Source organism: Aureobasidium melanogenum, assembly GCF_000721775.1.
Source record: "Aureobasidium melanogenum CBS 110374 unplaced genomic scaffold scaffold_5, whole genome shotgun sequence".
Lineage (NCBI taxonomy): Eukaryota > Fungi > Ascomycota > Dothideomycetes > Dothideales > Saccotheciaceae > Aureobasidium > Aureobasidium melanogenum.
In genome coordinates this window covers 466,127-489,802 of record NW_024470057.1, presented here as the reverse complement: position 1 = coordinate 489,802, position 23,676 = coordinate 466,127, and the positions used below count along the sequence as shown (strand labels likewise).

Genomic DNA, 23,676 nt, shown 5'->3' with positions numbered 1-23,676 from the left:
TATACATGCTTTTGTTCTTCACAGCCAAACTGCATTCAAGACTGATGCACACGATAAATTACTTGGAGAAGTTTGTTTGCTTTGCCATAGACTTTGTTTTTGTGCCTGCTCTGCTACTCTGAAGCTCACAAGACACGACTGTGAGTCGGGTTTGACTTTGACCATGCTCTGCTACTCGTACATACAAGCTGCATCAGCAGGTTCAGCACAACCATTTTGATCCTCCCCGTGTGCTCAACTGTATGACTATAGCTGTAGAAATGCACGATATACTAGAAAACTAGACAGCGTCCACTGAGAAGCGACAACTAATCAGCTCTCTCTGGACACATCTCTGGTCTCGGAGATTGTTATGCCTTTCTGCAGTGTACAATCACCGGTACTTGCTAGTCAGAAGTACGATCGAAGTGACAAAGGGAGGTTACAAGTATCTTCTCCGCAAACTCATAAATGGCATGAGTGGGGATTCTCCACGAGGATTATGTTGTCAAACAAACTTAGAATGACTTTCGACCATTCTTACGGAGAGGTGATGTTTCTATCAAGACACCTGCCACACTTTATTTGTTTATTTTTCTGTCGGTAGTCTTCTGATTCAGGTCCAGTATCCAGCGAGTGTGGGTAAGAGTGAGATTTCCTTCGAACAGGACGATGTCTTGACATGAACAAGTTTCTGGCGTGGGCCTGGTCTGATACACTGACAGAAACACGTACGAGAGATGAAGCATGATAATTCAGGTTGCTGTGGCACAGCATGTGTGGCTGATCGCAGTACATATCAATGGGGCATACCTCTTGGCGCATTTTGGACAAAACAAAGCTAATAGCCAGCCTGATCCGAGCGTCGAGATGAGTACGGTGTTGAACGAGGCGCAGACGTGTGGCAGAACAGAGATGTCGAGCAGTCGGAGGCTTAGACGCTGTTCCGGAGGCAGGAGAAGAGAAACAAGTCGACAGTGCAACAATAGCACTTACTGCGAGGCGTACGTCTCTCAGCCACACAACAGATAGCAAGTTTGACGAAGGCTCCTGAAGGAGCCTTTTCTGACACCGAGGCAGCCGTGTTGTGCTAGCGTTATGATAATTACTCTACGCAATCTGTGTAATAACACGTTCCCCTGTTCGCTGTTTGATACTCGACGTGATTGCCTGTCTTTTAACCCTCTTACCACCTTCGAATTTGTCTCCAGAACAACAAAGACTCGCAAAAGCAAGCCAGTGACAGAAGCAAGCAGACGTGTTGTTGCTCTGCATTTAACAAAACAAACCCCGAGTGCCCGCTCAACGCTCCGTGTCAAACCTTGGCGCGCCAGCCTCCAGGTGCGTCCTTCCTCTTCGTCGCCTGCCAACATCACTGCCATCACCGTTGCCGACATCACATCCTATCTCCATAACAATTCACCTGCGTCTTGGCCTGAATATCTGGCCAACTTGCTCACTTTCCACCACCTCACAGTCTCTTTGTTGATCAGTATCCACAATGGCGGAAATTCGTCGCAAGCTCGTTATCGTCGGTGATGGTGCATGCGGAAAGACCTGTCTCCTCATGTAAGAAACACTGCCGCCTGTTGACCATATCACTGCTTACCCGCTGTCGACAGTGTCTTCTCCAAGGGTACCTTCCCTGAGGTTCGTCGTTGTCCCTGCTTGGCTCGTCGTTGTCGCTCAACTTGTTTCCCCTCTCCGTCGCACCCCCCGCCAGTCCTCCACGCTTGAGCGCGACAAGCAGCCTCCAACATACTGCACACGATGTGCTGACATAACTACTTGAAGGTCTACGTCCCCACCGTTTTCGAGAACTACGTCGCCGATGTTGAGGTCGATGGCAAGCACGTCGAGCTCGCCCTCTGGGATACCGCTGGTCAGGAAGATTACGACAGACTGCGCCCTCTCTCCTACCCCGACTCGCATGTCATCCTGATTTGTTTCGCCGTCGACTCGCCCGACTCTCTCGACAACGTCCAGGAGAAGGTACGCCGCCTTCGTTGAACTGTCACCTCACGTGCCCAGCTGCATGCTGACATGAATTGTTTTTATAGTGGATCTCCGAGGTCCTCCATTTCTGTCAGGGTCTTCCTATCATCCTTGTTGGATGTAAGAAGGATCTCAGACACGACCAGAAGACCATTGAGGAACTTCACAAGACTTCGCAGACTCCTGTTACCGAGGAGCAGGTGCGTGTTGACACTTTGATCAAAACATGAACTCGACTTACACAATACACAGGCCAGACAAGTCAAGGACAAGATCGGTGCCAAGGAGTACATCGAGTGCTCGGCCAAGACCAACGAGGGTGTTCGTGAGGTCTTTGAGCACGCCACTCGTGCTGCCCTCACCTCAAGAAAGGAGAGGAGTAGCAGCCGCAAGAAGTGCTTGATCCTGTAAGCGGGCAGGCCCAATTGCACGATCATTCCCACTTTCGGCATGGAGAACAAAACATGGTTCGGAGACCATGGACGAAGCGCTTTTCCTCATGTCACGTCTTCCGAACGGCTGCTGCTCTGCCAACTGAACAATAACTTGCAGCTCGAGGCCTGAGAGACTTGCACATCCCCCAGATTTATACCTTGGTTCTGCAACATGGCGTTCGGATTGGAGTTTCTTGGTTGTCCTGTTCTGCACCACAAGAGACATGTCCACCCTATTCAAGCAAGCGGAATGGACAAGACATGGACGCAGGGCACTATGTTTGTTGGTCGAGGACGTGACACTGATGGTCTTGATCATTCGTCTTGCTCGGCTCACGCACATCTACGTCTTGTCTTTTTCCTCTTCTCAGTACAAGTCGCTCAGGTCTTTACCCACATATCCCCCTTGTTTTTGTCGTCGGTCACCCTTTTTTTTTCTCAACCATCACCTGCACTGCGCATTCAGATCGGTGTAATATTTGATATAGGCGTCAATGAACTAGTTTTCTTTGCACAAAGATGGTCTCTGGAAAACATCTAGACAATGACGTGCAAGTTGAAGGTAAGATTAGGTATCTATGCTCAGATGGCAACCCCAGAGTTGCCGGCCCAGTCCGGTGATCGTGCGTTGATCTGCTCTTGTTTTCCCCATGTTTGGGCATGGATAATGACATGGGGAGGGCGAAACGGCGAGGATCTTTGAGACAATCGTCAAAGAGGGGTTTGGGCGGTCACAGAATCATGGTAGATGAGCATCATCTGGCAGGCGCGCGGAAGTTCATCGTTATTAGAGACAACGAGTGGCCACGGGGATAACAGAGTGCGGGCAAGCGAGCCAATCATGAAGATCAGTATGGATGCAGGGCATCCCGCTCAATGACGAACGTTTCTGAGAACGAGTCGAAAAAGCTACTCAATACTTCACATATGCACGCTTCCAAGTGACTGTTTGTAGCACGGCAGAGGAGGGAGTCATCGGGTGGTTAGATTGCATGAGTCGAAGGCAGCAGCTGGGCGATGACGAAGATTGGAGCGGAAAGATTGAGAAAATGGCAGGAACGTGCAAAGTGACAACGGGGAGCCACTCGTCTGCCGCCGCTAGACAGAGTTTCTGGGCCCTGAGAGACTAGCGATATTCGCATCCCGACTCCACCGCACGCTTTTCCAAGCGGCGCGCCATTCAGCCTTCTGCTCGACAGATCCACTCCGCTTCTTCTTCCTGATCAACATCTTCCCTTTCCACCAAACCCTCCAAAACCACTCCTATCCCCGGTCAACATGCGCCTCTTCCGCATCAACACCAACCCCACCATGTCGCTCATGGCTTCCTTGTGATGGTCTGACTATCACGGTATATGCCCACCACTGGCCTCGACCTCTCGCATCCTCTGACGCAGTACCAGCTGCCTACCCAGCAACGACACGCGCCAGCAGCCTTGCGCAGATACCGAACCACATTCTCGTAACACCCACTATCGACTACACGCCCGCAAAACGCAGTCTGAGACTCGACTGTCACGCGACATATCCTTTCTCCCATAATCAACATGCCTTCTGCAACCTCGACTCCTCTGCTCGAATCGACCCCACAAGCTACAATAATGGACGCTCGCGAGGTGTCTCTCGTCGACAGCCCTAAGGACGTCAAAGGTCCGTCCAGAATACACTGTAAATCCTCTTGAATCCCGCTGACTCGAGAACAACAGGGTCCAAACAAGACGACTCGACGCCCATTATGGTGTCTCAAGAAAACTTGAACCCAAAGCTCAGTATCGCCCCGCTACCCGGACGTTTGCGCATGTACGTTCCGCCAACCAACTTCGGCGCGGTCGAGACGAACTCCATATACAGGAGTGGTTACCCAACCAGCAAGAACTTTGACTTTATCAAAAGTCTCAACATCAGAACCATTCTGTACGTTTCTTCAGCCTCTCGAACCAGACATCTTGCTAATATACCAAACAGCACCCTGGTTCCCGAGCCTCTCTCAGAAGAATACATCATCTTCATGGAACAAAACCACATTCGCCATTATCAAATCCATATACCTGCCAACAAGGACGGCAAGATCAACATTACTCCCGAAACCATGGCTACTGCTCTTGCTGTCGTTCTGAACCGCAACAACCATCCTCTTCTCATCCACTGTAATCGTGGCAAGGTCAGTCGACATATCTCATCAGATGACCATTCAATACTAACTCCTGATCAGCATCGTACTGGCTGTGTGACTGCCTGCTTCCGCAAGACTCAGCACGTTCAAAATGACCCGGCCATCGCCGAATATCGCGACTATTCATATCCCAAATGCCGCGAGGACGACATGCGTTTCATCAGGTCTTTTGATCCAAGCATCGTACTTCCCATCGCCCAATCACAAGGATGGCTGCCTACACCCCCACCGGAACCTAATGATGGATTCTGGCATCTAAAGCAACACACCAAGATTCCTACTTTCGAAGATGTTGCTGCTATCAAGTCTACTGATGAGCACCGGGACCAAATCGCCCGCATATCGGTCAAATGACGACCAACTTCGACATGCACTCATGCCATGATTCTGGTTCTTGCGGTCTCCTACATGGCGTTTATGGCGGTAATGGCAAAAAAGGTCTGAAGGGTCGATTGCATGTTTTCTTCTTCAAAACACTGAGATGGGACGATGATATTACTTTCCTTTGTTTTGAATCTCACACAGCGATGGCGTTAAACGGAGTTGCCAAAGGAAGACATAGAGAAACTGGAAAACAGTTGTAAATGGGGCGGTAATGGGATGAAAGGGCGTCGAGCATGGGTTTTCGCTCCGCTTGGTTTTTTGGTTTTCGGTATCTCTTTCGGATACGAAATGATTATGCACTATTGGGTGCTGTATTTCTTGTTCCTTTCTCGGGTGAGAAAAGAAGTATTCTGGTTGGGTCTTGGGCCCTCAAAGAAGCAGTCGACCCGATGTCTACTCTAGTCATTGTTACCTCTGTCGAAATCTTAATTGGTTTTCTCCTCTCTCCTAACACTTGTTCTCGCTCGCAGACGAGCAATTTGCATCGGATGTTGTGAACCTGATCTCGCAGTCGATGTCAGTCGTGCGAGGCAGGAGACTACGCCGAACTATCATCCAAATTTGTGAACGAATCCCATAAGACAGAACACAAGCACAACACGAACCTATCATGATTGGTTATGCCTCAGGAAAGTGTAAGACAATCAAGGATATATACACGATGAACCAAATGACAGCAAGCACATGAAATGCCCTTGGAGGTCCATTGATGAAATAAAGTCAGGGTTACGGGGCAATCAAGCTTAGGGCGACCCTGTCATGTCTCCTGTGGAAGCCGCGATGCCGAGCTGATGCGACTGACAACTACTTCGAAGCTCCATTCATCGACTCTACTCGACATCTCCCAGAAACTATCGCCAGTGCCTTGAACCATGAGCGAAGTTCCAGACTCACCGTTATCGTCAATATCGTCGTCGGACGAGGTCGACGACCATGTCAGCACACCAAATCGATCAGCCAGACCTAGCATGGACACAGACAGCGCCGGGCCACCAAGCAAGAAACGACGTACTGGAGGACACGCAGCACACATCGGCACACCTCATGGCGGGACGATAATGGTCGCTGGTGCGGATACGATGGAAGATTTGGACGCAGACATCAGTTGCGACAGCGAGGGTTCCGCTCCAGGCTCACCAAGCGCTGATGAGTTCGCCATGCGAGCTGATCAAGTGACAACTTGCGCATGGGAGGGCTGCAGTGTAGGCGATTTGGCAAACAGCGATGAGCTCATTGCTCATGTCCAGAACGATCATATTGCTCCCAAGCGAGCACGTTATACCTGCGAATGGGGAGACTGCGCTCGCAAGGGCACAAACCATCCCAGTGGCTATGCTCTTAAGGCTCACATGCGAAGTCATACCAAGGAGAAGCCCTTCTTCTGTCACCTTCCCGGTAGGCAGCTCTTTCCACCTGTCACCAGACCTCCCAGCTAATCAAGAATTAGAATGCGATCGTTCATTCACTAGATCCGATGCTCTCGCCAAACACATGCGCACCGTACACGAACCTGAACCACCACGTGCTGCTGCAACAAATGCCAACCCTATCGATCCTGCCACCGGACAGCCCAAGAAGGGCCCTAAGCTACGCCTCTCGATGAACGGCAAAGGTCCTGCCAAACCTGCTGTCACAGATGCACCTGTCCCTGCACCTACACAGGCACCTGACGATCCATCACCGCCCATGGACAACATCCAGTACATACCCGCACGCCACCCGATAACAGGCCAGGCTGGCTTCATGATCACATATCCTCCCGACATACACTTTTCACAATTCGAGAGCGAGATTCCAGCAAATCAACTCATGCGCTTGCTGAGGCGTCAACTTCACTGGGCGCAAACGGAGAGCGAAGAGCTGAAACGAGAAGTGGAAGGGCTTGAAGAACTTCGTCGCAAAGAGTGGGCAGCAAAAGAGGCTCTGCTGGAGGGCGTGCTCCAAGGCGAGCTCGCCTCTTCAAACTTTGACGAGGAGACTCTACAAGACATGAAAGGTGAGGTGTGGGGACCAGAGTCAAAAGAGCTGGACTGGTCAGGTAGTCCTTGGTGGACAAAAGAGGGTCGCGCCAACAATGCACGTCTCGAAAGTCCAGGCATGGATGTGGATGAGGCAGTCGAGGATGCAAACATTGTCGTCAATGCACAACAACCGAGTGCTTCACAAGCAGAAAGAGATGAAGACATGATGGCAGTTGGTGCATTGATGGGCCTTAGTGGTGCCAGTTAGTCTCTATCATCAAAACAGACAATCAAGAAGGACAAACGAGCACTATTGATAGAGCAGGGAGATGGTAAATTTCGTTGCTGAAATAGCGATGGATTATGGATTGACGGGGTTCGAAATTCGGAGGAATGGACCATCGTACAGCGGAACCTGATTGCAAGCGGAAAGATATGAGTATTTGGGGGAATATGCCAGGGAGAGCAGAAGAAAATTGCTATGAACAACAGAAGAAAATGAATACCCTTTTTGCTCCTTCTCATCAGAGCTTTGTACTCCTGACCAGTCCCTTTTTGATACCTGTGAGTTCACCACCATAGCCACCTCTACCTTCGCCGCCCTTGTAGACAGGCTTGATGGAAGCAAGCTTCTTCTTCTTCTCCTCAAACTTCTTGCGCTTCTTGACACGCGGGTTGCGCACATCCTTCTTTCTGTGCGGCGTGAGACCCTTGTTCTTTTCGATTGCGTAGGTGATGGCTCTCTTGCCGTCAGGACCCACTTCCTCCTTTTCAATGACTCTGCCGCCTGAAGCTGCTGCTTCTCTGAATGCGGCTGCTTCGGCTGCTTTGTCGGATTTCTTCTTTGCGGCTTTGGAGGCCACCATGTCGTAGTAGTCTTCATCGCTGTCGAGGTTCTTCTCGCCGCGCACGTCGCGGGCAACGGCGCGGTCGTGCTCGTCTTCGCTGTCTTCGCCCAGGGTGTCGCGGTCGAAGCGTTTGCCTCTTGCTTCTGCTTCGGCGTTGAGGCGGGCTTGTCTGTCGCGCAGACGCTCTCTGTGTGGTACATCTTCGTCTCCACCTTGTACCTTTGCACCGCGCTTGTTTGCCTTTTGCGCGATTTGAGAGGTGTAGAAGCGGAGGGACTTTTTGCGCTTGGCTTTTTCGGCGAGCTCTTCGGCTGTGAGGAAAGTGTCTTCGCCGAGGTCTGAATCGTTCTCGTCTGCTGCTGTTTGAGACTTCTTCTTGCTGGAAGAAGATTTCTTGGGGCGAGAAGTGAGGAGGGCGTCCAGGTCGCCAAAGTCTGCTTCAGTCTTGCGCAGGCGTTCGGCGCGGCGGGCTTCTGTTGCTGCTGTTGCTGCGTCTGCGGCACGCTCTGCAGCTGTTTTCTTGACTTTCTTGGGCAGGATGGTGACGGGGGCTTGTTCTTCCTCTGATTCGCTCATTTCCTCGTCTTCGGCTTCGTCTAGGGCAGATTCCTCGTCTTCTGAGTCGTCTTCGGGGAGGTCTCTGAGGCGTGACCAGAGATCGCGACATTGGATCAGACTTTCCATGACGGGGTGGTCGCGGATAGTAGCTGCAGATAGAGCGAGGCCTTTTGTTTGCTTGTCCTGAGCGGTAGATGTGAGAAGGGCAAAGTACATGGTGAGAGAGGCGAGGTAGGCGGCAGCGGCTTGCTGTTTGGTTTGAACAGCGAGATTTGGCGATTCCACAGACGAAAGATCCTGGTATGTCTGGTGCAGAGCGAGCAGCTCCTTGCTCAGAGGCTCAAACTCTGGGTAGCGTGTCTTGAGTAGCTTGAGGCGCTCGGTAGGGGCCAAGTTGTCATCCAGCTCGAGTTGAGGCAGCACTTCTGTGACGACGTCGCCATCTTGGTCTGCGTTCTCGTCTTCTTGTTGCCAATCGGCCTCGTCGAATCCGAAATCGGCAGCGCTCATGGCCTGCAATTGCTTCTTTTGCAAGCGCAAAGCTTCCTTCTCTTCGTCCAGTGCATCCTGCTCTGTCTCGATGGCGTCGGCATTGTAGTAGTCTTGCTTGGATTCACCCCATGCGCCCATATCCTCATCATCTTCCTCGTCCTGTGCATCCTTCCTTGACTTCTTAGCCGGTGCTTGTTCAAGCTCTTCCTCTTCATAGCCATCCTCATCGTCATCTTCAGCTTCCGAAGGACTCGAGTATCCTAAAACTTCCTCGTCGGACTGTTGCAGAAATTCCTCTGTCTCTTGTGTTAGGAACTATTTCGTCTCTGCCCAAATGTATCTTGGATCTCACCATCTTCTTGGACTTTTCTCCTCCTCTTTGCCTCGGGCCCATCGTCGAGCATGATTTTGTCGCGGTTGATGTGGAATTCGTCGTCGGAGCCCGCCACATCTTCGTAGGTCTTGATGCGCATCTTTGTGCGTTTGTTCGAATCGTCTGCGACATTGTCTCTGGATGCGCCACCGGACGGGGCCTTTCTCTTTTTTGCCATTGTGGGTTTTATGTGGTGGGCGTGATTCAGTGGTCGAAAGTTATCTACTTTGGATTTTTTGATGGTTAGAATTTCCTGCCCTACGACGCTTGCGCCTAAAATCCGTCAAAGTCCGAGGCATCTGTACAAGACTTTAACGTCGGCTCCTTCGCCTACCTCGATAGAATTTCTCTACAGGCATGATGTCTCTCAATATCTTTTCAACACGATTACACGAGTGGAGCGGATCCATATTGTCTGTATAGGGCACTGTTCAGGAGTCAGCAGTGTTAGACCATTGAAATGCTCAGTTGAATGCTAGCATGCCCCCAGTAGCACAATAGGTCAAGTACTTTTACTTTCTGTCTTTCAATAACATTGTTCCATATCAGAAACATGTCTTAGCCCTTCATCAACCATCACGAGTCTCGTTTACAAGGTAGGTGAGATGAAAGGCAACCAAAGAACAACACCTTCCGCATGCGGAAAGTGTCTCAACAGCATGCTGCAACTGCTTTGTCCATGACTCCTGTTACATCTCTCCATAAGAGCAAGTCAGCTATGACCTTTCATTCTCTTTCAGAATCCTCCGAATCGTCACTCAATTGACGCCCTTTCAATACTCCCATACTCTCCAAGAGCACCTATCAGATCATGCAAACTCCACCATATACCCCAGAAACAAAAATAGACGAGTCATTGCAAAACCGCTCAAGTAAAGGATCAAGACGCCCTCGTGCTAGCAGTGTCATCAGCAACGTCTCTTCTGAAGATGGCGCCGTATTCCTAGGCAAAGCTCCTCCTAGAGCACTTACACCACGACCTAGACAACGTAGACCCGAACCAATTCAAGACACCGAACAATCCATCGTCACATCTGAGGAAGACACACGGCCTCCCTCTCCCATCTGGCTATGGCTCGAGGATCAATGGACGCGAACACAAAGAGATGAAACCGAGTTCTTACGACAACTGGTTTTGTTCTTATTCATTACCCTGGCGTTTGTGACGGTGAGGTCTTATAATGCGACGTGCCCTCCTCAGAGCCCTGGAGTGGTGATCAAAGGAAATGTTGATGATCCTGCTTGGTCGGCTGTTGATCATAATCCTTGGCCAATGATGGACAGAGATGCTAGTGATTCTGTTTTGTCGCCAGCAACGACATTGGCAGGAGATATTTCTAGTTCTGATTGGTCACCAGTTCAATCAAAGCCCGATATACCTCTAGATACCAACATAGCAGCCTCACATTCTGGCTCTTCCGCATTTGCAATGTGGAGCTTTCTGCCAGCAGCCTTAACAAACCCCTTACAACCATCCAAGCTCAAAGAGGGAGTCAAGTCACTCTTATATCCGGTCACTATCGCAGGCTCCGTCTGGTCGTTTGCTCAGAGACAGTTCATGAGCTGGTCATGGTCCAAAACCACTTCTGCATTCACGCCGGTTCGTGAGCCAGACATTCATGGTTGGGACGTTGTTATTGCCAATCAAGAACGCAGACAACATTTCCTATCTGAATTGAGAAATATGGAGGAAGTAAGCTCGCAAGTGCATATAAAGCTTAATTCTGAACTCTTCGAAAGGTCTGCAGACCTATCTGACATAGAGAGCTATGAAGAGCTACAGACGCACTTGACAGAGTTAAAGACACATCAATTCGAGATTGTGAGGTGAGTAAATTCTAATTCTGAGCCTTCTTGTTCGGCAGATCCAGCCCGGCTAACATACGATCAAAAGGCTTCTGGGAATCTACCACAAAGCAAGCATCTTCGCCTCCTCCGCCCTAGACGACTACATCCTAGCCGGGCGCTCTTCAACAAGCACCAAAGATCTCGATTCCTTGCGTTTGACAATGCTAGACACTGGTTCCCAACTCCTCATCCACCTAAACACAGCACAAGAAAACATAAGTTTCGTTGTAAGAGCAGTTGAAGGTCTTCCTTGGAAAGCGGACAAGCAGAGATGGTGGTTAGCAAGATGGACTGATCGGTATAGGTATCGAGGGATTGTTGCGGCGTTTGATGGTTTGGAGCATTTAGGTGTATATGTCATTGCTGTATGTGGAATGGTTACTAGTGATTTGCAAGCGTTGCGGTAGGCTTGTACTGTCAGTATCAATCTGAAGTGCAGCAAGATACAAGACAAGGACTGGAATCTATACATGGACGAATTTGGCGGATAAGGATGACACGTAGGGTTGTAGGCAAGCAAAGAACTCGAAATGTACTCAGGTAGTGTTGCTTTTCTGCGTAGTGTAATATAACCATCTCTTTTCCACACTCGACATTCTTGCATCAGACGGATGGCCAGTATCTTCTCAGCTCTCAGGTCTAGGCTTCACCAAGCCCCATATCAACAGACCCAAGCCATCAAAGACTGGTGAAATGAACGCACTCATCGCAAAGCTCTGTCAACAAACTTTTGCTCCAGCTTAGCAACCTCAGCCTTGAAAGCCTCAACCTGCTCCCAACAATCCAAAGGTCTACGATCATTCACCCTCAAACACTGCACAAGCCCCTCCTTGGCCTTTTCAAGTGCAGGATCGGTTTGTTCGAGTTTCTTGCGGCGCTCGAGCTTGTTACGCAGTTCGGCAACTTCTTTGCTTACGCTGTCGTTGCTGCGGGATTTGGTTTGCGATGAGGAGGGTGTGAGGGCGGACGAGATCTTTTCGGTGAGTGAAGGGTCCGAGGAGGAGGAGTCGTTAGAGGAGTCGGGGGAAGAAGGAGTCAGAGACTCGGTGTATTGGGCAAGGCGTTGGGCTTCTTGTTCGCGGATGCGCTCGAGTTCGGCTGTTACGCGCTGTTGGATCTGGAGTTCGAGGTTGCGCGAGCGGGTTGAGTCGGTCTTTTTTTGTGTCTCTGTCAGAACTGATGCCTTATTTTCTCTTATGCATTGGATCGCAGTACCTCAGGGCTGTTCTGTAGCGAGTCGACGACGGAAGGTGAGAAGCTGACGGGACTGTCTCTGTTGCGAGTGTCAGTAAAGAGGTTATCGCATTCGCTAGACTAGTCAATCGTACGCAGCAAAGACGTATTGCGAGCCTTGCGGCTTGGAGCTTCCAGAACCCATGACTAGAGAATGTGATTGAAGTTGTGGAAAAGAGTCAATTGGTCGTCGTCAATGCTTCACTGCTGCTTGTGCTATCCGCTGCCGCGAATCGATGTCAATTGCCAAGGCCTCTCCGACCGACTCCGAGGGAATAAAAAATCAATTAAGCTCCAAGTGCACGCGAAAACGCGTCTTCCCCCAACTCTACGACGGAAATGCAGACCTCAATCACTACTTGGTTCAAGAAGTCTGCTGCAGTCAAGCAATCCACTGCTGCTCCTTCACTGACGAATCAAGAGTCTGCAGAAACACAATCACCTGCTTCAATAGACCAAAATGCCTCTACATCATCGTCACCGCCGCAACACCAATCACCACAACCCACCCTGACCACACCACAAGAACCACAAACAATACCGACCCTTCAGCCCTCGACCCGACAGAACCCACTAGTCAACAACATAACCCTCGTCCCCTGCGACAAATCCACAATCCAATCCTTCGAACGTCTAAACACTTTACTCCTACCAATACCTTACCCCTCCACCTTCTACAAAGAAATCCTCTCCGACCCTATTGCCTCGGACTTGACTCTCCTAGCCATTTGGCACGATACTCCCTCTTCATCCTCCACAACTCCCGGCAAAGTGATCGGCGGCATACGCTGTCGCATCCTCCCTGACCCCTCCACTCAAGCAACTCCCAAAGATAAAATCCTCTATATTGGGACTTTAGGGGTGTTGAGTGCGTTTCGAGGGTACGGGGTTGCGAGTGCATTGTTGGGGATGTTGATTGAGAAGGCGATAAATAAATATGGCGTCAATGCTGTGGGTGCACATGTTTGGGAAGCTAGTCCGGAGGCTAGGGAATGGTATGCAAAACGAGGATTTAGAGAGACGCATCTGGAACAGCACTACTATCGTAGACTTACTCCGCAAGGGGCCTATGTGTTGAGGAGGGATATTGGGCCGAGGGATCTGCTGCATACGCTATGAAAGGAGGATACGAAGACTATGCAACCTCACGAATCGCCAACGAATGTCAAAATTCAAAACTTGGAAGAACGAGATCATGATCAAAAAGAAAATAGATTGGCCAATGTACGAGGATATATGTACATATATATGAGACGGCTCACAACAAGCCAAAAAGAGAAAAAAGATTAAACGCCCTTCCAAGTTTGTTCCGCATGCTCAAATGCGTAAAAGATTTTGTAATCGTAAGAAATTCTGAAATCGTTGCTCCTTCTGCGTTTTCTTTAGTCGTACTCCTTGAGCTGGTCCTGCTTGGCCAACTTGTCGGCAACAAGAGCAATCAAAGCAGCACCAACACCGCTACCGTCCTTAGCGATACCGATGCGAATGCGCTTCTCGCCGTGCTTGCCAATGCCCTCGATTTGCTGGAAAGCCTCTCTGATATACTCCTCGAAGCCAGGGTAGAACTCAACGAGCGAGCCATCAACACCGATGTCAATCATCTCGTCCTCGTTGACAGGTGTGTCGTCGGCGGTGGCAATGTCCTTGGGTGCCGAAAGCTTGTCGGTTGCAAGAACGATAGCGGCAATGGCAACAGCAGACAGACGAGCAGCACGCTTGCCGATGGCAGCAGCGATAAGCTTGACAGCCTCGGCGTCCTCGGAACTGGCAGCGTGGACACCGTAGTCCTTGTCCAAGGTTTGACGAGTCACCTTGAAGCCAGCGCTGTTATCGCCGTGAGCGATGGACAGGAAGCTGGTATCAAGACCCCAAGGTTGCCACAGAGGACTGCTCTCGGAGATGCAAGTAGTGCTGTGAACATCGTTGCTGCTGCTGTTGTCGTCGCTGAAGAGACCAGCCTTGCGCTCCTTGACCATGTCGACGATGGCCAGACGAAGAATCTCACCCAAGAACATACCAGAAATGCGCTTCTCAAACATCTGGATACCAGGGTTGGGAGTCTCCTTGTCGAGCGAGTTGTCGTAAGGAGTGCTGGGGAGGACGGAGAGCTGATTGTCGAATGAGCCCCACTCGGTGTTGAGGATCATCTCACCAGTAGTCTTGTCAACGTTGGCATTGTTCTTGTCAAGCTTCTTGACCTTGTCGAGCTTCTCAACGTAGGCACCGTTGGTACCAGTACCAAAGATGGCGCCCAGAAGAGTGCCAGTCTTGCCAGGAGAGGTGTATGAACGAGCCATGAGGGTTCCGACAGTGTCGTTGACCAGAGCAGCAACACGGACAGGCAGGTGCAGAGCATCGATCTCGTCTTGGAGAAGCTTGCAGACATCCTTGCCAACAGCATCGGCAATGTCGAAACCCTTTGTCCAGCGGATCAAGTTACCCTTGTTGATTCCAACTTGTTCCACGGGGAAGGAGAAGGTGAAGCCCAAGTTGAAGATTTCCTGCTCTCTGAAACCGCTCTCGGAGTGGATGGTGGCACGTCTGCGGATGGTAGCGTGGTAGTGTTCGTTGTGGTGTGTTTTCAGGAAGTTGGCAATCTGCTGTGCGAGGAAAGAGAAAAGCTCCTTGCTGGTCTTAGCAACCATAAGCTCGCGAGGAATGGCGACCTTGGATTGAGTGAGGGAGAAAGTGCTGTCACCGTTGAGGTTGATGGAGCAGACGCGGAAGTTGGTGCCACCAAGGTCGACAGCCATGTAGAGACCCTTTCTATGTCAGAATTGCATCAAGCTTGTTTCTGCAGTCCAGATCTCACCTTCTCGGTTCCGTTGGGAACAGCGGTCACGTAGGTGGGAATTTGGCTGATGGAGGTGCCAGACTTCTCAAGGCCCTCGTCTGGATCCAATGGTCAGTGGATGCTCGTAGAAAGAGAATGCTAAGCAGTAGACATACCCATCTGGCGGATGAAGGCCTTGACGGCCTTGTTGACCTGGTCATCCGAGTACTCAAACTCGGCAGCCACGCGGGCAGCTTCTTGTGCGAGACCCATATTTCGAGTTGCCGACGTATCGAACAGAGTAGTTGTGTGGTCTTCGGAGGTATGAGGACAGATCAAGTCCTGCAAGAAAGGATTGGAGGGGTTGTAACGACAAAAGTCAGGACGACCCGAGTCTAGTGGCTGACTTGGCTTGCGGAGCGAAGCTATGAAGCGGGGCACAAGCAAGAATTGGACACTGAGGACGAGTACGAGGAGGGCGACAGCGTACAAGGAGCGAGAGAGAAGGGAACCTTTTTCAGATCGGAGGTCGCGGAGGAAGGGTGGGTCTGCCGCACGAGATGAGGATGGGGAGCGAGATGAAGGAGTTGGGAGAGATCTGGTGCGTCGGTGGAGCGCCAGGGTGAGGAGATATATTTATGGGACGGGGGCAGGAGTCAGGTCTTGTACGCGAGACCAGAGGGAATTAAGTAGCAGCCCTAAACCTGCTATTACCTGATGTTTTGGACGGTTCCGTGACGGCTCTTGATCTTTTGCATCGTCTATCGCATCGAGACTCGAGAGCCAAAAAGTAGTGGGCGCGTGCGCCAGAAACGCCCACAGACGTCACTGCCGACGAACGCTCTTGCCTTTTGACAGCTTCTTGTTGAAGTTGAAGAATGCATGGCTGATTGTTCCTTCCATGTTGATCAAGCAAATGCTTCGTGATATCGTGTATAAACAGACTGAATTGTTCTTTCCACTGCACATCACCTGTCCTCCGCCTTTCCCCTCGCTCGTCTCCAACGTATCACCTCACCATTCTCCATCCTCCCACTCGTCATTCTCCGCGCCCAACAACCAAAAATATCAAAGCGCCCGGTACTTCTACGGAGCCTCTCTTGTTTTTGCTCTCTGAACCCGGCCCGGCCGCCTCACCCAATTCCCTACTCATCACCTTCTTGCTTGTTGTCTCCTGTTAGCCACGCGAGCGCATCGGTAGCAGTTGCCACCTTTTTCCATGACCGCTGTTCTTCTGACCGGTATTGGTCAGGTTCGTACACGCTCTCTTGTCCTTGGAGGAGTACGACCACGGCTTGGTTTCGGCTTCCCTTGGCATCAATCGGCTGCCTCATCCTCCGACTCGGCACCGTGCTCTGCCCAAACACGCCGCTGTAAAGAGCCGAGAAGCGCTGAGGGGCTCCACACCAGCTTTCAGCCAATTCTGGGCTCTGACACCAATTCCAAGTAGGTATTTCCAAATAGGCAATCGACCGAGTGAACACCACCGCAAAGGCCTATTAGAATTGTGGGTATGCTTTTGCTTACCATGTGCAAAGCTGTGAAGGACAGTTGCAGACCGAGCCGCCACCTGCGACAAAGAGTAAATCCCGACTGAGCAATAAGTGTATTGCATTCGTTCGTTCTAGTCTTGGCTTGAAGTCGAAGTCTACTCGAGCACCACAAGATGCTATTTTCATAGCAATTGACACTGAAGGCACCAGAACTGATCTCACAGAACTGGGTATCTCAACGTTTGACACCCGTGATATCAAGAACCTCTGTCCTGGTCCTTCAGCATTGGAATGGTCAAAACATATCAGGCCTCGTCAATTCCGTTTCAAGACTGGCCAGCGCCAGCCCTTCCTCTTTGGTGCTGTTGAGCATCGGGTCCCTCTGGCGGCGATACGACCCTATCTCAAGCTGCGCCCTGATCGATTATATATCCTCGTCGGACATGCTGTGAATCACGATATCGAGAAACTCGCTCACGTCTTAGGATATGAGTTGCGTAACGAATCTAACATTGTTGCCATCGTGGATACCTTTGCTCTAGCCCAGCAATGCCGGACCACATTACCTGGCCGGTTGTCGAAGCTTTGGAGATATCTCGTAGATTCAAGTCCAGGGGATGTCACTCCAGCCGATGTTATCAGATTGTTCTCTCCGAATCTTCGCACAACAGACTTGAACTATGAGAGCAACCATGCTTTCCACAACGCAGGCAATGATGCTTTTTACAATATGCATACTCTCTTGATGCTCGCATTGCAGCCAGAACTTCTTCGGGAGCCTCAATACAATTCTTCACTAGCTGGAGTATTCCTTAGGGCTCGGTCTTCAGCGTGGCAATTAGTACGACGCCTGACAAGTAAAGCCCCAGCACCGAAAGTCACGTCAATGGCTCCGGGCTCATTTGTTAGCCGACCTGAGGGTGTAGCGTCTATACAGCCACCCCAGAAAACGGGCAATCAGGGCTTGACAATTTGGATGAAGAGGCCAAAGACCTGACGAGACTTGGTACATCCCATTCAGACAGAAAACTACATGCACATCTGGAGTATACGTTTATGACGACTTGGCTCTAAAAACAGCAGATCATCGAGTGGACCGCGGGTTGAGTTCATAAGTGGCAACTGCTCAGATGGACCTTTCAGAAGTAGGCTAAAGCAGGAACGCCAATTTTTGTCAATTTTCGACCAGTTCAAAGGCCGCTAGCGCCTGGATATAGACTATCACATGTTCGATCTTGTCTACAGCCCCATGGTTTTAACACAGCATGTTTCTTCCAGGTTGCCTCTCGGCGAGCCTGCTCGAACTTCCTTCTCATGGCTCTGGTTTGAGACGCGTGCTGTCAGGATTCCTCATTGCTGTTGTCGCGCACACGACTATCATGATAAACAGAGCTTGCTGGGAAAAATACTTGAAACATAGCCAGATCAGCCACAGGAATTTATTCTCCTAATGGGTGCTTCGTGTACACTTAACACGGCTCCTATTTGCGTAACGGGCTTTAGCCAGTCCAGCACCCCATCAGTGATAATCATCGATTCGAGCCATTGATACATTTGATTCAGAGTCAGTACGATTAGCCGGTCTTTAATACGTCTCATGTCATCGTCAACCGGATAGAAACCAAAAGCGATACAGGCCGCAACTCGCAAACATGAAAAGGGTAGTAAAGACAATGGGCAAAAAGAAGATCGTGTTGAGGCAAAACATACAGCAGCAGGGATTCCCACGTGGTCACCCACCGTAGTACTAATCTGCCGTTCAACTGCTTATGTATGGCAGAGCGGACGGGATGCCCAGTTTTCAGCTGACTGTGGCCGTATGTGCTAAATGCTGTGTTTCAATCCATAATAACCCTTTCAACCTCTGATCTCACCAAATCGGTGTCTGGCATCATCCAGTATTGCTATCCCCTCGAAAATGAGACTGGCAATATGCCAGAAGTCGAGTTGTTCCGTCAACTGCTGACAATCCAATTGATCAATCTTACTAATTTTGTAAGATTTGATTCAATGGCTGATGGACAGAAGAGCAAAGCATGTCACCAGAATGTCTTTGATTTTTTCTACACAAGAGTGAAGGAGAGCTTTTAGGGTGCCATAATTCTAAAACCACAGTATGGAAAGATTCGAGAACCAGGTTAAGGCCGACACAAGTATCAATCCCATCAAGTCCAAGTGGCCTCTACTGTGGTTACCATGACAGAAATCCCATCTTGTATTTTAGACTTGATCGCTTTTCTGAGAGTAGGCCACAGGAACACTCATGAATTGCGTCTGTAACCGCAAGACCAGAAGCCTTTGTTCCCATATCTAGCGACAGTCCTTTCGAAGATACTGATGTGAATCACAAAACAATCACCCAAGGTTCCGGTCACCTGTGGAAGTTGATAGAGTCACAAGCCTCCACGAACCCTTCTACCTGGTCCCATCTTGCCGCAGCAGAGTTGGTGCTGAATACGTGCAGAAGAGGTAGAATGTTCCGGTGCTCGATGGCATCGATATCGGAAATGGTGTTGGCATAAGTTGAGTTGGAGACCTGACTCTCACTCTGTTTACACCGCGACAAGAGGCATTTCCTCAACAACACCATCTCTCAAAACTCCTCTACCACAAAATCAACCACTCATACCTCCTATCTTAAATCAGTATCTTATCTTACCTCGATACCTCCACGAAGCAAGCGAGGTAACCACCTATCTCCCAACCCCTTTATTTCTCCCCTTCTGACCCTAGCTTCTTCTTCAGCAAGATGTGCCACCGTACACGCTTCACCTACCAAAACTGTACCCACGAGTTCATCATCCTTACCGAACAATGTGACAAAGCCAAGTCTGGTCAGCCAGGCTGCGTGTCTGTGGTCTTCTTCGAGCAGCTTGACGGTGCCTGTAGAGCTTGTCGCGAGGAGCAGGAGCGTGACGCTTGGCTCGCTGACTACCACGCGGGCATGGAGGAAAGAAGACAGGCTGATGAGGCCAGAGACAAGGCCAATAAGGAGCAGGCCGAAAAGAAATGAGTGGGTCTGTGACTGGTGCGGACTTTGCTCGTTGATCAGATGAAGAAGGAAGAAAAGAGGTCAGAGCAGGCAGTGGACAGAGGCACCTTCCTGGACGCCAGGGGCTTGATCCTCAACCTGGAGCATATCGTCTACATGCTCGGTCGTGCTTCTCATCGACATGGGGAAATGGAAAAGGAGAAAAGATGAGATGGTGCGCACACATTCTTAGCCAGGCTCTTAGTAGATGCGCCTGCAATAGCAAGTCCTTTATCAATTATCTTTCGAAGGTGATGAAGATGGAATTGGCTCGACCAAAGAGTCTTGCATAAGGCAAACCGTTGTTCATGCACATGGATGAGTAACAATCTTTACCAATAGGGTCACATGGCCGTTTATTAGGGCTTGGAGAACATCTCAGCATGTATACACGGCCTGTCCTGCTGAGCTGTATACGAGAACAGCGGTGTGCTGACTGTCGCGAACGGCAGCAGGACCGTACACGACCAGAAGGGGCTTGTGGTCAACAGTGTGCATCTCCTGAACCTGGCAGGCAGAGCGTGCTCGTTGGCAGAGGTAGACTGGTCATTTCTTCTAGGACAAAGAAGGTAGTCTTTACGTCTCTGACTGAAGTAGCACTGTGATACCATCTAGTGTGGTCAAGACATAGGTTGACCGTCCAACCTCAGGACGTGTAGTGGGTTTGGAACAGATGTTGAAAAGTTTGTCCCGACGAAGGCGTTGGCTAGACACTTACTTGAGCGTTCTTGGGTCATTCCACTAGATCAAGCTCCTGAGCAGGTTTACAGTGTTGGGCCACGATTTTTTTTTTTCCGGGCTGGTGTCGTTGTTTAGGTTGTGGGTGACATGGTTGGAATGAGCAAAGGCTACGTACGTAGCGTCTTTGTTCGAGCGGTATTTATTTCCCCTCATGTCAGCTTGTGGACTCTGAAGATGCACATGCGTGCATTCTCTGCAGGAGAAGGCGTTCGAACAGGTTGGATGGTGGAGCTATAGGTGCGCTGATTGGATATGTGGCCGGAGGTCGAGAGAAGTAGAGCAGAAATCGAACGTGTCGCATGAAGCAGCGCATCCCTGATTTATAAAGCTGAAACCTGTGAATTTTGTCTGTACGCAGCAACGAATGGCAGCGCGAGAGAGCAAGTGGAGCAGCAGCTCATGCCGAGAGCGTTGGTGATGGTGTTTGGAGAAGAGGAGAGGTTGGCATGCGGCTAGCGAAGTCTAAGGTCACAGTCATACACTTGCATTTGGCGTGCAGAAGACACGACTGCGCAGTGGAACAAAGGAGGAGGAGAAGAAGAAGCTAAAGTAGACAAGACAGCGAGCGCAAGCATTGTTATGTAAAGTGCAATGCGTGTGAAGGGAGGTAATAGAATTGGAGAAGGGGGACGATACGTGGGGATGACGGGGTAGCGTATGCGCGATGCATCACTGTCGGATCTCGATGGATTTCGGTAGCGGCCTAGGGTCCGACAGAGGATTGAGGCAGCGAATGATGTGATGGCGCTCGTGGTGGCGGGCTCAAAGTGCTATTTGAGTTTCTGCTGTCGCGACCGGTCGACATGTAGCCTGTAGAGACTGGACCTGAGCCTGAGCAGTTGTCTTTGACCTTTTGGATGTCAACTCAAACCCAAGGCCAAACAAAACACGCAAGCCAGCACAGGACACGACACTCTATATTCTTTCGCACCATCGTCGGCCGTCTGTTGATACTGCCTTTTATCCTCTCATGACATTCACGTAGCCAAGTTAACTTGTCATTGATCGCATCTGCCTGTCATTGAGCGCCCTAGCCCTTGGCCTTGCAACCGCAGAAGCCGCTTCCGATGCAACAAGATCGTCCGCGCAAGTTGCAGCGCATCTCGCAAGCATGCGATCTTTGTCATCGACGAAGCATCCGTTGCAGACCCAGCAATGAAGACGCCGACCGCTGCCAAAACTGCTATGACTTCGATGTCGCCTGTACCTATGAAAGACCTTCAAAACGCAAGAAGCATCCACAAGCGCCCGCTGCTCCTGCCCAACCCTCGCAACCCTCAGCGCGATCCTCCCAATCACGCAACACCCTAGCCTCGGACCTGCACTCGGCCCCTACCGCCACGTCCACGTCCAATTCCACTCGCAACGACTCCGTCGGCAAGGCGAACGACTTTGCTGCCATTGCACCTGCTCTCACTTCCCGTCAAGACCCTACCGAACTCGATCTGCCATGGAAGGTCTTTGCCCTCTCGAGCGAGTCCATCATCCTCGACCTGTTCGATGTCTACATGGAGGTCGTCTATCCTCTCTATCCCTTCTTCCACGAAGCCACCGACCGCGCAAAGATCAAGAACAGGGATCACTTGACTGACAAAGGCTTCTTTGCTTCTGTCATGGCCATGTGTGCTCTCTCTTCGGCTCGTATCCGCGATGGTGCTATTCCAAGCAGAATACCAGAAGCTGTTAAGAACCCTGAGGCCTCGTCCGAGGTCTTCTTCTCTGCTGCAAAGTCCGTCTTCACGGCTGATCTTGACAAACTGCGCGGTTTCGACTATATCAGAGCTTGCGCGCTTCTTTCACTGACTAGCATTCAGTATGGTCAGTCTCTAAATGTGCAACAATACTCGGGCATCGGGAGCACTCTTATCTCCATGCAACGCTTCTACGACGAGAAGTATTGGCCTACTGGCTTGGAAGAGCATCAGAAAGAAACATACAGACGCCTGTATTGGGGCTCCTATACTCTAGAGGTCTTCACCGCTGTAGTCTGGAACTGCTTCATACGCACTCAAGAGGTACACTTGAATGTGCGATACCCCAACGAGTACGATGATGGAACCATTGCGAGCACCAAGATTGAAGCTCCTCCTGGTCAGCATCGAGTCAGCTGGCTCGTAGGCTGGAACTTCACCATTGATTTATACCGAGTCCTGGAACACGTCGTCAACAAGGCTCGTGCCAAGCGTTTCAATCACGACGACCGTCGCAGTGTCGACAGTCTCGTCTTTGGCGACGCCTTCTCCGAGAAGAGTGTCATGGCTACCATGCTTAACATGTATTACGCTCTGCCTCCACAATTCAAATCTACGCCACCCATGACTGGCGACCCAACTCAAGACATTTATGCCTTCCAAGCTGCGAACATACAGGCAACACTCCAGCTGCTTCGTATGATGCTCTTTTCCACAGAGGACGGTCCGAGCGTTGATAGGAAATGCGACGTGGCTAACGAAGTCCTGACTGTTTTCCGGACAATCCCTCAAAGATACTTGAGAGCCATAAGCACTCCTATGATCTACCAACTATCAAGCATTGGTGGTGTGCTTGGCTCTGTGTTTGAGCAGCCTCTGCAGCAACAGGTTTACGAGCGTGTGCGCAGTTCGCTGTTGCTCATGGCAGATTTGCTTGAGATGCTAGAGGCCAATTTGCATCGCTCTGCTGGAACGAGCCAAGGTCTTCTAGCTCAAGTCGAGAAAATCGACCAGTACATGCAGTCCCAAAGGAATGTTCCTCAATCCGTGCCACCACAGCACCTGCAACAGTCTGCCGTCGCCCAACCACCAATGTCTATGGGAATGCCTCAGACTGTGTCAGAAACTAACGGCAACGGCGGCGCCATCCAACTCCCAACAGACCTTGCTCTGGAATGGCCATGGCCGGTCTATCAAGAATATCCTCCTTATTATATGGATAACAATGGATTCTAGATGTATTAACGTTAATACAATTCAAAGCGAACCAATCGCTTCAATGCGTCCAATCATCGGCAACTAAGCCTGGTTCAGATGAGATTCCGCAACAACCAGATCCTTCCGATACGCACCTCAGCCTATCCTTGCAAGGGTCTTTAGGTCTTACTTGGAATTGTCTGGTGGTAGCTCTTGGAAATGCGTGCCAGCAACCAGAGACGTGCCGAAGGTTGCAATCATGCAAGTACTGGGACCGATGAACAGTATGCAGAATCGGGATGGAGCCAGCATGCAGGTCTATATGCAAATACCAGCAGCCAATTACCGTCGAACACGAATACGTGTACGATACCGGAAGGGGTTCTACAATGCTTGATCGCTTCAAGCATGAACGGGGCAGGCCAGACCAGGCATTTTTGAGGCTTCACAAGGGTGATGCGAGGCGAGTGAG

At 50.5% G+C, this 23,676-nt stretch overlaps 10 protein-coding genes across 10 annotated transcripts; 7 read left to right on the top strand and 3 right to left on the bottom strand.

The window, feature by feature from the left end:
* Positions 1 to 1,480: 1,480 nt before the first annotated feature.
* On the top strand, positions 1,481 to 2,385 carry M437DRAFT_43523 (ras family protein; the record flags this gene model as incomplete). Its single annotated transcript, XM_041020756.1, has 5 exons — positions 1,481 to 1,548; positions 1,602 to 1,629; positions 1,774 to 1,971; positions 2,040 to 2,174; positions 2,227 to 2,385. 5 exons carry the CDS (start codon positions 1,481 to 1,483, stop codon positions 2,383 to 2,385), a joined length of 588 nt encoding a protein of 195 aa, XP_040881729.1.
* Positions 2,386 to 4,143: 1,758 nt separating this feature from the next.
* On the top strand, positions 4,144 to 4,935 carry M437DRAFT_43527 (uncharacterized protein; the record flags this gene model as incomplete). The annotated part of the gene is made up of 3 exons (XM_041020757.1): positions 4,144 to 4,322; positions 4,374 to 4,569; positions 4,621 to 4,935. The coding sequence occupies 3 exons, from the start codon at positions 4,144 to 4,146 to the stop codon at positions 4,933 to 4,935; spliced, it is 690 nt and encodes a 229-aa protein (XP_040881728.1).
* A 1,109-nt stretch (positions 4,936 to 6,044) lies between these two features.
* On the top strand, positions 6,045 to 7,194 carry M437DRAFT_43349 (uncharacterized protein; the record flags this gene model as incomplete). Its single annotated transcript, XM_041020730.1, has 2 exons — positions 6,045 to 6,360; positions 6,413 to 7,194. The coding sequence occupies 2 exons, from the start codon at positions 6,045 to 6,047 to the stop codon at positions 7,192 to 7,194; spliced, it is 1,098 nt and encodes a 365-aa protein (XP_040881727.1).
* Positions 7,195 to 7,450: 256 nt separating this feature from the next.
* Positions 7,451 to 9,375, bottom strand: M437DRAFT_73632 (uncharacterized protein; the record flags this gene model as incomplete). The annotated part of the gene is made up of 2 exons (XM_041026068.1): positions 7,451 to 9,120; positions 9,177 to 9,375. 2 exons carry the CDS (start codon positions 9,373 to 9,375, stop codon positions 7,451 to 7,453), a joined length of 1,869 nt encoding a protein of 622 aa, XP_040881726.1.
* A 633-nt stretch (positions 9,376 to 10,008) lies between these two features.
* Positions 10,009 to 11,536, top strand: M437DRAFT_64331 (uncharacterized protein; the record flags this gene model as incomplete). The annotated part of the gene is made up of 3 exons (XM_041024409.1): positions 10,009 to 11,024; positions 11,092 to 11,410; positions 11,453 to 11,536. 3 exons carry the CDS (start codon positions 10,009 to 10,011, stop codon positions 11,534 to 11,536), a joined length of 1,419 nt encoding a protein of 472 aa, XP_040881725.1.
* Positions 11,537 to 11,748: 212 nt separating this feature from the next.
* M437DRAFT_43825 (DUF1690-domain-containing protein) lies at positions 11,749 to 12,423 on the bottom strand (the record flags this gene model as incomplete). The annotated part of the gene is made up of 3 exons (XM_041020817.1): positions 11,749 to 12,198; positions 12,261 to 12,318; positions 12,374 to 12,423. The coding sequence occupies 3 exons, from the start codon at positions 12,421 to 12,423 to the stop codon at positions 11,749 to 11,751; spliced, it is 558 nt and encodes a 185-aa protein (XP_040881724.1).
* A 315-nt stretch (positions 12,424 to 12,738) lies between these two features.
* M437DRAFT_73630 (acyl-CoA N-acyltransferase) lies at positions 12,739 to 13,397 on the top strand (the record flags this gene model as incomplete). The annotated part of the gene is made up of 2 exons (XM_041026067.1): positions 12,739 to 12,754; positions 12,856 to 13,397. The coding sequence occupies 2 exons, from the start codon at positions 12,739 to 12,741 to the stop codon at positions 13,395 to 13,397; spliced, it is 558 nt and encodes a 185-aa protein (XP_040881723.1).
* A 263-nt stretch (positions 13,398 to 13,660) lies between these two features.
* On the bottom strand, positions 13,661 to 15,324 carry M437DRAFT_43670 (putative glucokinase; the record flags this gene model as incomplete). Its single annotated transcript, XM_041020783.1, has 3 exons — positions 13,661 to 15,040; positions 15,091 to 15,170; positions 15,228 to 15,324. The coding sequence occupies 3 exons, from the start codon at positions 15,322 to 15,324 to the stop codon at positions 13,661 to 13,663; spliced, it is 1,557 nt and encodes a 518-aa protein (XP_040881722.1).
* Positions 15,325 to 16,719: 1,395 nt separating this feature from the next.
* Positions 16,720 to 17,541, top strand: M437DRAFT_44169 (uncharacterized protein; the record flags this gene model as incomplete). Its single annotated transcript, XM_041020866.1, has 2 exons — positions 16,720 to 17,466; positions 17,506 to 17,541. Coding segments are annotated over 2 exons (783 nt in total), but the record flags the coding sequence as incomplete, so codon positions are not given.
* Positions 17,542 to 21,383: 3,842 nt separating this feature from the next.
* On the top strand, positions 21,384 to 23,243 carry M437DRAFT_82699 (uncharacterized protein; the record flags this gene model as incomplete). Its single annotated transcript, XM_041027797.1, has 1 exon — positions 21,384 to 23,243. The coding sequence occupies one exon, from the start codon at positions 21,384 to 21,386 to the stop codon at positions 23,241 to 23,243; it is 1,860 nt and encodes a 619-aa protein (XP_040881720.1).
* Between the last annotated feature and the right edge of the window lie 433 nt (positions 23,244 to 23,676).